Source organism: Thermobia domestica, chromosome 7 (assembly GCF_964235325.1).
Source record: "Thermobia domestica chromosome 7, izTheDome1.hap1.1, whole genome shotgun sequence".
NCBI lineage: Eukaryota > Metazoa > Arthropoda > Insecta > Zygentoma > Lepismatidae > Thermobia > Thermobia domestica.
The window spans coordinates 58,746,597-58,758,933 of NC_137460.1; the positions used below are offsets into that span (position 1 = coordinate 58,746,597).

General features: G+C 34.4%; 1 protein-coding gene across 1 annotated transcript in view; it reads left to right on the top strand.

Moving 5' to 3' along the window:
• The first annotated feature begins 8,385 nt into the window (after nt 1–8,385).
• The window catches only part of LOC145689196 (prostaglandin G/H synthase 2-like), a 38,443-nt gene continuing 34,491 nt past the window's right edge, over nt 8,386–12,337 (top strand). The window contains exons 1-2 of the mRNA XM_081763330.1: nt 8,386–8,413; nt 11,297–11,425. Coding sequence (XP_081619456.1) covers nt 8,386–8,413; nt 11,297–11,425 — 157 coding nt within the window. The remainder of the gene's footprint in view (nt 8,414–11,296; nt 11,426–12,337) is intronic.

A 12,337-nucleotide genomic window follows, 5' to 3' on the forward strand; every position in this document is an offset into this window, starting at 1 on the left:
TATATACTACGTTTTTGAGACAATATGCGTACCCACGGGCAAAAACATATCAAATTTGTCTTCTGCTTGGTTAGAGATTCTAGCGGGACAATAAAATAAAGTGTCATTCAAACGGCGGGCAACTGTCAATCACTTTTGTGTCTAAAACAGGTTAGGTGGGAGATGAATGCAAGCAAAGGACATGAAAGTGTTAAACAGAGAAGCTTCGTCTGGGTTTCTGAGCAGACAGTTGAGGAGGCAAGATGGTGACACATGTATGAATTACTAACAATGTATTTTTACAGTATTTTTCAACTTGTTTGTAGAGAAATGTCCGTAACACAGAGGAAAATAATACGGTACCTATAAAAGACAGAAAAGACTGTCCGTGTCCGTACTAGAGAGTGTTCGCTTTAGAGAGGTTTGTCAATATGTTTTTTACCATTACAGTGTGTGGGGATTACAAAATGTGTCCGTTACAGGAGGTGCCCGCTTTATAGAGATGTCCGTTAGTAGGGGCTTCACTGTATAATAGTGTAACCGTATATTTTTTTATAATGTAATGACTCCATGTAGTACTGACATTATTGCTGCCTCTGGAGGCATTGACTGGTAAAGTCTGTCGCCATTTTAACTAATTATTATTGAATTCTTCATGTTTTTAAATTCTAAAATTTCGCGACTTACCATAGGAGACTACGTAATACACCAATGTGTCGCGACACAATGATTGAGAACCGCTGCCCTAATCTACTGAAATACAGTCTTTCTCTGTAAACCATTCTTTACTCTTGAGCTACGTTGTTGTTACATGGTTAGCATACGCGTCTTCGACACGGGAGATCCCGGGTTTGCTTCCCGACGGGAGGTTATGTGTTTGGAATCTCACGTCTCATGTAGCATCGGTACTAAAAGGGACGCTACACTCTAATCCAACCGAGCAACCATTATTCACTGTCTCTTCTTGATATACTATATATTAAATACAGCAACACTGGCATAAGACAACATTTCTGTCAAACTTTCTTCCAATTGCATGCACCTCTGTTACCTTATCTCCTATTCTAATTCTTAGTTATTGACTGATAAAGTTTTTGTAACTCTTCGGATCTTCTTTGAAATCTTGACCTTTTTTTTATCACTTTCATTAACAGTTCTCAGTTTAGTCTTTAAAAGAAGTTCCTAGATCAATAAACATTACATATAGAACTTTGTTGCACTATTTTATTAACTTTTCACCAATTACTGTCACTATGCCAATAGCATTTCTTATATCCTTACTCCTCCTACAATAAAAGTGTTTCTCGTCAACTTTCATATTTGTTTCTGCATAGGGCCGCGGTGGCTCAGTGGTAGAGCGTTCACCTCTGGTGCTAGGGATCTCGGGTTCAAACCCTGCTCCCGCCAAGTGAACTTTGTGGTGGACAAACACCGTGTGCGTGGGTTTTCTCGGGGTTCTCCCGTTTCCTCCCACTTTCTTCATTCCACCATTTCATTCATTAGTCATTATCACCGTCTCCTTTAGCCTAACCGGCATAAACGTGGGACGTAAAACTCAAAATTTCATTTCATTTTTTTGTTTCTCCATACATACATCTGTAGCTGATTTCTAAGCATAGTTTTTGCTCCATGCGATATGAGGATGGCCATCACATTTTTTTTAAAAGCAGTTTCTTGGTTGGTTTTTCGTTTCATTACTTGAATTGGAATGATTGTTTAATTCCTTTTCTTCATGTTCTAAATGAACTCAATTAGTATATTATCTATCCCAGTTAACTTTCCATTTCTTATCTCATACATCATTATCTTAAACGACGAACTATGGAAAACCTTTCTCATCCTCGATTACTGTTTTCCTCTTCAAAACCTACTGTAAAATACTATCTCTTTCCTTACTCAAGTTCTCACTATATTCTTTCCATTTTCATAAAATTTGTTCTACTTGTGACTGTATTCTCTTCTACTGTCATCATTACGAATCTTTCTTTCCTGCCAAATTTCCTAACGTTTTCTCCCTGTGCATAGTACTACTCTTTCTAGTTCTTCTATAGCCTCATATATATATTTTTGTAATATTCTTTGCTCTATCTATTTTCCCTTTATAATTTGTTATTTAACATTCGTATTTTCTGTTTTCTCTGTTGGTTTCATCCTGTTTACAGACTTTCCTCTCCGTCATTTTCTGCAGAATCTTGGAGCTATATGATCGAAGAAAACGATAGAAAAAAAATCAAATTTTAAGACTTTCATGGATTCCAATGTTTCATGACTGCTAGACGTTAGAAGAGTAATTTTTCGCTGTTCGTCCTTGTGTGCAAAAATCAGAGGTTACACTATCTAACGTACCGGTTATACATAATTTCCAATTTTAAAACTATTTCCTCACTCAAAAACAAATGTAATTTACTGAAAAGCGAAAATCGAAAATTACGAGTTTCTTTACATGTAAGTATTTCATTAGTAACTCTATAGTATTGCACCTCTATTGGTTTCTCAGAAAGAAAAGAAAATCTTTTGTAGTAGTAGTACACTGATGGGGAGTTTCATTCGGACAATTTTGTCAAAAATTATTCAGGAAATTTTGCACATAATCTGTAACTACTGTATTTAATTAACAACTTTACATTGTTAAGTTCTTATGTTGGAAAAAGCCGAAAAAAGTAGTTTACTAATGAGGACAAATTTCGTTCGGATAATATTCTTTAAAATTTCTGTACAATTTTTGCCTAATCGGTACGATTATCAGTCGTACAATATAAGACTTTGTAACTTTGTTACAAATTCCCAGAAACGGTAGTTTACTTGTAGGAACGAGATTTGTTCGGTTGATTTTTTTTTTTCAAATCTGCTTTAACAGTTTTGTTCTTATTTTGTAAATGAACATTTTTAATTAAAAACCTGTAATATGGCATTTGCCATTTCTCTTTTTTATAAAAAAGAAAATTAGATGGGAATGGTGGTTGTGTTTTAACGTGATTTTCTCGTAAATCGTTCCGGTGATTTTGTTCACACTTCATACACGAATAGTTCATTATCAAACCTATAATACGGTGTGAGCAATTTGTCTTCAGAAACTTCTGGGAAGTTAGTTTCTTAATTGATTTGAGTTTTGTTCAGATAATTTTCTCGAGAATAATAATAGTTTGCATATCCTTTTCATATCCTTTCCGTTTTTACATAAATGTTTCCTTATCAACCGGCATTTCCTTTTTCCTTTTCTTAAAAGTTCCAGATGATTTTGTTTTCCTTCTGCATGTTGGCATGCTTTATATTCATTTGTAAGAAATTACGTGTTAATATTGTATGTTAAATATTCATAAGCTCTGATTAAATAATCATATTAAACTGTACTAATTATTCAATAAATTTCAAATGCTTTTGTTTTCACATAGCTTATTAGGGAAAATCACATTTCATAACAACAATAATAATATTTATATGCAAAAAACTATGAACGTAAGGTCTATTTGAGTCAATTATCTTCTTTTTTTTTTACACACCGAATGTCCTTCTCATAATTTAATGGCAACATTTATGAGATCCAAAAGTATATTTGTATTCTTTAGGAACATGTATTTATTTTTTTTAATAAAAAGAATATTATGAAAGGTTAGTAAATAATTCAGATTAAGAACTAAAAGTTTTGTTTCTCTTTCTTTTTGGCACACAGGATGTTCAGACTTCCGTTCCTAACCACAATTCTTCCTCTTAGCGAAAAAGCATTTGTGCATTTAGAGTGATTTGAGGTGAAGGTTGGTAAAGACTAAGAAAAAGAAGATCGAACGTTTTTGTCTACAATAGAAGATGTGGCATATAGGTAAGATTGTAAAACAAAATCTTGCAAAGCTACAAGTCGTTAGGATTCTGAATAATAGTGTACCCAGCCTAATTGATCATATACATGGTAGGCTTTAGATAGTTGAAGTTGAGGTAAGCAGATCATCCAAGATCTGAATATTTTTTCGCCTTTGAGAGTTTTTAAATTTGATAGAGTATAGCTATTCTACACTAAGTATAAAATATGTTTTGCAATGTCTGGTTACTTTGTAGAGAAAACAAAGTAATGAAAAACATGTGCTTCATATTTGGATCAGGTTTAAAGTATGAGAAACATTGATCATTTCTGTAACACCGAGAATATATATATATATATATATATATATATATATATATATATATATATATATATATATATAGTGTTTTCAAAATAACAACAACGTTTGGGAGATGCTTCCTGAACCAACATAAGGCAAAAAAGTGTAGACCAACCTGGATGAACAAATGTTTCCTTTCGAAGTTATAGCCTGCCAAACACATGAAAAAAAAATGCACTTTAAAGGTCCATAGCTAACATACTATGGGATTACCGTAGTCGGGTTAATCCTTGGGATAATATGTGCTCTATCCAAATATCCATGTTTCAAAATCCTGTGGTACTTCCGCAACAATTTTTATAGAGGTAGTTGGTGACTACTTAAAATTATATGCTCGTACCCAAACTCCTTCTATAAAAATACTTACGTGAGTACTGCAGGATTCTGCAACATGTATTTTTGGATAACGCACATATTAGTTCCTGAGTGAAGTCTTGACCCGACTACGGTACGTCCTATAGTATTTTAGCTATGGACCTTTAAAGTTCATTTTACCATGTGTTCGACAGCCTATAACTCCGAAAGGAAGCATTTATGGACCCAGGTTGGTCTATACTTTGTCTTATTTTGGTGTCAGGAATCACCTCCCAAACGTTGTCGGTGTTGCCTCGAAACACCCTGTATATATATTTACAGTTTTACTGGCTCACGGAGCCGTACTGATATGAGCAAGGAGGTCGGTGAAGACTTTTCGGAAAGACGAATTTAGCCAACGTGGCCAGTCCGGCACTGCTTGGAAGTGAAATCTGTTAGGAATGTCCTTATGTCCCAACTAATTTCTCTTCCTGTTCTCAATAATATCTAAAATTGTTCTTCTAATGTATAATGCCTAATGAAATGATAAGTCCAGTCAATTAATCAACAGCATTAATTACGAACATCTCTCTTCCCTAAAACTTTAATACAATAATAACACAAGGTACAATTTAAACAAAGATGTGAACAATATAAGGAGCAATTTATCTACTCTTACAGTATTTTGATCTCTCATTGGACGTTGTTTTAAAAATACTATTTTCGTTTTCTTTACATTTTGTTTTGTCTTAAGAATACATTTAAAGGAAATGCATATCCTTTCTCGTTTCAGCGTTGCGCTCAACGTTGTGTGTTCAAATTCTTCTGCTATTATTCACAGTTTCATCTCCAGACAACACAGATGGTAAGTTTGAAAGTTTATCTTCTTTTAGTAATAATAGTAATATTAATAATAATAGTAGTAGTTGTTCTTAGTAGTAGCAATCAAAGATGGGGTGGTCAATGGAAACTTGACCCATGACCCACTGACCACTACCCACCAAAACCCATCGTCATCAACTTTTACCTATGATCCACGCCTTCCTCTTCACTGATTAAAGAGTTTACACTTATAATAAAAGAAGACTGTGAAATTATCACTAATCGAAGTTTGAATTTCTACGGTCAATCGCTCAAGCACCGCTCTGTTACAATATCTGTGAATCTGACCTTTACGATACAAAATGATAAAGTGTTTGTCATGAGCCACATTAGGATGAATTTCAATTTAATTATATATATTTATTTCCTTGTTAAATTACAGATTCTTTTCAGTGGAAAACAGAATGAAAGTTGAAAGCCTCAAATGCAGATAAAATAGGCCAACGTAAGGGGAGAAAAAACAGCGTAAAATTCGACTGTGTCTCGAAAGCCTAGTAAGTCCTATTGCTACTATTATAATTACAAATATCAATATCCAAAAGTGCCTGAAGTTCTTTTTTCTACTTACAAGGGACATCACCCAATTGTTCGGCTTTGATTTCAATGATTTTTTTTTTTTTTGCTGATAGAGGACATGTAGGGTGAGTTCGCCAATAGTCGACCGCTGAAAAGAAAATCTTACTTTTAAACATTTATATAACATGATGATTTCATAATATTTGACAAAAGTGAATTATTTGCTTTATTTGGGTTATTTTGTACGATACAGTATGTTAACTGCTCACTTTTAACATTTTTCAGTGATATAAAAATACGTTTTACGAAAACTCATCAAAATTCCCACTTGTCGACAACCGTCGCTCAGTAGTCGACCGCATTCATGCTATTAGTCGTCCGCGTGCGATTTCTATCATTCCTATCGCGTATAAGTAATTGATTGTCTTAGATGATTTGGAAAGTGTATTATTCGTGAGATTTGAACTTGACCAAATGGTTATATAGATTTTATTTAATTTTCTTTAAGGTTTTCTCCTTAGTGATTATAAATGAAAGAATCAGGCTATTAGGGTTTGATACATAGCTACTTTATTTGGAATAATGGATTTGAATATTAAATGGTTCTTCCACGTGAAACAAGATTTCATTTCTATGTTATATACATACGTTTTATCTTGTTACTTGTATTACAAATTCTAAACAAAGTACGAGTCATTAATAATTTAGAAAATCCTAAGTGTTCACGTTTTCCTCGAGTGAAATAGATTTCTCTCCTGTGTTAGGTTTCTCTCCTGATGTGTTACTTGAGCACATCGAGTTTTCTTCTCATATATGATAAGGTATATCTCCCGTGTTAGCTTTCTCTTCTGACTTACTTGAGCACATTGAGTTATCTTTTCATGTAATAACAGTAAGTTCCTGATTGTTCAAATAATTTATATGGTACAATCCGCACACAGGAACAGTCTATCTGCAAGATATTCCCATGCATAGCCAGATAAATAGGTTCATCGAAGTTGTAACTATTTACTGTATCATATTGATTGCAACCCACTGGTTTATTCTCACTTTCCAAAGCAAAATCGTTAATTATCACTCCATGTCCTGCGCATATGGCTCCATCGCCATCACGTCTTCTTCATTGTGATGTTCTTCTGCAACAGCAGGGCCGTCTTCTTCGATCTTTTCTTTGGATTTTCCAGCTTGTTGCTCTTTCTTGCTGTTCTTTTGTCCCTTTTGCATTTCTTTTCCTCCTCTAGTTTCTTCTGTTCTTGTTTTGCAGACAGTACTCAGTGATATTCTTCTGACCTAATTGCAAATGGTATCTTCTCTACCTTCCTCTTAGGCTTTTTGACTGGAGAGACTTTTTAAAAGTTGACATTACATATATTGGTCTGATAATTTTAGGTGTTATTGCGATATTTTTCTGACTTTATTCATTTGGTCCAGCAACAGCATCGCTTTCAATGCCCTTTGTTTCTTGTTGTGCTTCTGGTATAGAAGCCAGAGATTCAGTAGGAGGTTCTTTGGGAGTATAAGTATGTTGCCGAATATACTTTAGGTTCAGTTTCACTCAGTGGAGTTCATGTGTTACATTTCTTCTCGTTTGGGGTCCCGGGTTCGATCCCAGCCCCTGCCAAGTGAACTTTGTGGTGGACAAACACCGTGTGCGTGGGTTTTCTCGGGGTTCTCCCGTTTCCTCCCACTTTCTTCATTCCACCATTTCATTCATCACTCATTATCACCGTCTCCTTTAGCCTAACCGGCATAATCGTGGGACGTAAAACTTAAAGATTTCATTTCATTTCATTTCTTCTCGTTTGATGGCACAAACTCTGAAATAGAAGCTTTCTTTCTCAGAATAATTAAAGACCTCTCTGATTATGTTGTTGGAGCAGACATAACTAATTCTTGGTTTGTCACAGTAATGATTCCTTCTTTCTTCTGTGCTGCAATGGCGTCGGATTCCTGAGGTTTCGTTGGTAGAATAGGTGCTATATCCACTTTGTTTTCAGTTGTTACGCTTGGATTGCCTTCAGCAGCCAGTGACTGGTGAAGATCATTTAGTAAATCTTGACTAACAGTAAGAGTAGCTTGAGACAAGTATTCATTATTATCATCAACTACAGGGATTTCACCAACTACAACTTCGTTATCTACTGGTAAACCGGCACTTTTATCGTCAGTTTGTAGTGCTTCATCCAGCGGCTCTTCTGTTGAAAGTTTCAAAACTTCAAGGACTGTGTTGAAGTCAACCGCAGCCTTTTGAAGTTCATCCTTGTACACAATAATAACTTTTCTTACAGTACGAAGATCTTTACTAACGTTTAGCTTAGTGGAAGTACTCTGTTTTAGCATACGATTTTGATGCATTTTGTGCAGTCAACGGAGTCCGGTTTGAAAGGATAGCTACATTCTTTATAATTGGCGGTGTACAGTGTAGCTGCTGTTTCTAGGACGTCTGTAATAAGTGATGCAAACTGAACTCTTGTAATGAAAGATAAATTATGCTCCGTTAGATAGCTGCGGACAGCGAATTTCCAATTTGTTTTTAACGCCTTAAAGACGGATACATCGCATGGTTGCAAGATACGCATTGCATGAGGGTACAGGGCATTCAATATGATCTCGTTGTTGTTACAAAATTTGCTTACTTCATAAGTTAAGTGAGTTTAGTGACCATCGATAAAAAAAATACAGATTTAGGTAAGTCGTGATCTAATAGCCATTTATTGAAACCATTGGCGACTCACTCAAAGAATGTCTTGCTAATCATCCAGCCAGATTTGGATCGTCCTATCACAATCGATGAGGGAATATTAGGCACAATATCTGTGTACTCGCGACTTGTATGGATAAACGATCATTGGAGGTGGAGCAACTGTTTATCCCGAAGCATTAAATGTTCCTAGAAAAGTAAGAATTTCCTTTGCCTTATCTTGAACCTCACAAATATTCTTTCAGCCTTTTGGTCCCAAAATTTTCCCGGATGATGGGCACAATTGAAAAGAAGGTTCATACGCGTTAAAAAAAAAATTCTACGTGGATTTTCTAGAATACAACAACACACTGATATGTTATGCAAGGTTATGTGATAATATGTAACAAAACACATAATCACGTAACAGTTTCGACACAAAAACTATGTCTTCATCAGACTTCCACTCCTTCTCTGTGGAAGATTCGGGAGGAAAAGAAAAGATATAAATAAAATGGAAGGAAAAAAGCAAAAGTGCTCAAAATCAAGGGAAAGCAGGGTATATTTTTGAAAATTTTCTTACGATTCGCGTTAGCCATGGTGGCGCTTTGCAACTGGTCTGTCAACTTCACTCATATGTATGGGATAGCAGTAGTATACTCTCGTCCCGGGGGCTTATTTTCCACGGAACGGCACTGACTGGAACAGCCCAATCGAATTTGCTTAATAGGAAACAAGCACGCAAGGTTTTACAGCAAGCACTATAATTACAGGAGATAGTGATCATATAAATTTATATCCAGTGCCGTAAGCCTAAAATTTTCACATAGTATACTCTGTTTTGTGAACATCTGTAATTGACATAAAACACATATCATATGCATATGATTTAAAAGAAGACAGAGAAAATTTGTACCAGAAAGAATTAAGAAAATTGTGATGAGGAGTAAGGTGGAATTACGAATATCAAAGTTAAACAATGATTTCGTATCGATATATACATAAATATGTTGTGACACAAAAAATGATAAACTTGTTTACTTTTTTCTACATTTTAATAAACTATATCAAAATTCAGTCAATTTGAACAAAGAACTCACCCTTCAAAAACCGACGTTGAAATTTCACGCACTTTTTTCGTTCTTCAACTTGCAGCACTGAAAGAAATAGCTAAAACTAGCAACACAATTTCTCAGCAAAATAAAAATTAATACACTCTTACGAACTATATTTATTTTTCGTACTTCTTTATTTTTCATCTAGATGTACTCTAGATGTAACTCCATCGCACATCCATGGATATCTGAGAAACTTATGAGTCGATCGGCAACTGGCTAACCTGAAAACCCATTAGAACATTGGTAGGTGAAGCAGACATAAATACCGTATAAGCCATGATTCCCGTTGCCAGCAGTCAGTGGTTTCTACAATGTTGTCACATGTCTAGTCCAGAGACTGCACACAAAGCAAGACAGAACACACACACACAAATCTTTCAGCGGCTGTATCTTATTACGTACTCATGAAACTTGCATAATTAAAAGAACAGACTAAACTGTAAAATTATTAATCTTAATTAGTTTATACGTATTATAATAATCTCTTCTCTCAATGTTGTAGGAATATTGCCGGTAGGTCTAGTAGTCCGCAATATACGCCACTGTGATGTGGAATTTTCTTTCGAATCTTTTCTTCTCCAGTTTTCACTACTTCGTTCAAACAGAAACATTTTATCGTCGTCTTCTTACTTTTTCCTTGATGTAGATATCAACTATTACAACTGGTGGTGTTCCGTTAGACTTATGTAGTATTACTTTGCAGTCCTTTGCACCACCTAAGTTTTCTCTCCTCTATGAGATGAAGTTTATATGAAATCTTGAGGTACCATCTTATATATACACACTCATGTCCAAAATCATTGTCGCATATCTATAACTGTCTTCTTGTAAGAATATAACTTGATAATGATTTTGCAGGGTACTTTTAATACTGATACTATGTATATAATCGGGAAATGTATATTTGAGGTAAATTTCACAGGAAAAGAATTATAAATACGAAAATTAGAGTGAGTAAAAAATGTTGCTAAATGGACAAGCAAGTTTTATTGTTCTTATTTACTGCTCTTTTGACATGAAATTTGCCACATACATGTCTTTGCCTATTATATACATACTAACATTATAAGAAACACCGGGCGAATTCGTTATCAAATTATATTCCTACAACAACATATTTATAGACGTGCGACAATAATTTTGGTCATGAGTGTACGTAGGTAATAAGATGTTCTTCCTTCTTCTTATAGAAGGTATTCAGAATAGTAAGATCGTATGCTCCCTTCACTTGTAATATGTTTTCACCTTCCATATGTCTGTCTTTTAATTCATATTCTCCATGTATTATTTTATATCCTTATGTTAATTGTCCTACATTTCAATTTAGATTTCCTGCTAAGATAAGCTTCTCATGAAACGAACAATTCTGCAGAGTAGTATCTAACTCTATTTAAAATTCTTGTTTTGTCTCCTCAATTCTTGTTTTGTCTTCTGGCGTATAGGCGCTGACTCAGAAGTGTACACTATAAAATATTTACCCCAAATGCAAGTTTCACACTGCTTATACAGTAATTCTAAAGCAGAATACAAGTTTTAACATATTTGTAATATATCACACTTATAACTGTATATTTTGCAGAGCAAATATAATATAATATAATATAATATATATATATATATATATATATATATATATATATTAAAATCTTGTACTTATGTAATTTTTCTTATAGATTCAGGAGATTATAATCCCTGCTGTTCTTATCCATGTCAAAATGGAGGAGTATGCGTATCATTACCGGGCAATAAATATGAATGTGATTGTACTGCAACAGGATATTACGGACGAAATTGCGAAACACGTAAGTAGATGTAGGAGTTAAGAAATGATTATTAAGGGAGACATTTTACGCATATTATCATATAACCATGATAATCCATAGAGCAACCTATTATATTTTTTTTTATTAAATTCGAAAAAAGATTATTCTAAATTCGGCTCGTTTATATATCGATTTTGATTATTTGTTATCGATATATCGATTTCGAACATTCTTATTCTTGTTTGAAAGAGTACAATTTACCGTTGGTCTCATGTGAACTTCGTAAGAATTTGATTACAGTCTTTGGAGGTAGGTTCACGCACAACTTCGAGCTTTAGGTGTTTCGATTTTGATGATTGAATCTTTGTTTAAAAGTGTGTACTACCGTGGTATTCCCATGTGGATTTCATTAGGTTATGATGATAGTATTCGTAATTGATTGTACTTTGTATGATCATGTATAATTTAATAGGCGTAGAACGATTTGAAAAAGAAAATATTTTTCACGCATATTTCGTAGGTCTACTCGTTTAACTGAAACTTAATGTCGTAGGTTCCTTTGATTTTCAGTTTAGTGTCCCTTTCAGCAGCAAGGCTATATGAGATGTGGACCTACAGCTTAATGTGAAGTCCGAACCACATGAGCTCCCTCCGGGAATCGAACCTGGGTCTCCCATATCAAAGGCGCGTAGGCTAACCGCTTAGCAAGAAGGAGCTCAACACTTAGGTGGAAAGAATCGAATTTGTAAAAAATATTAAACGCCTTTTTGTAAAAAAAAATGCTATGTTAAAAAGTGCTTTAAAGCGCTAAAAGTTAGGGAATTATTAAAAAGCTCTCAAAGGTAGATAACGATTTTTAAAAAGCGCTTAAAAGTTACGATAATCAATAGGAAATTTGAAGTCTGTAGTAAGCCAAACGAATTAATGTAAATAAACTTACCACTATAATTT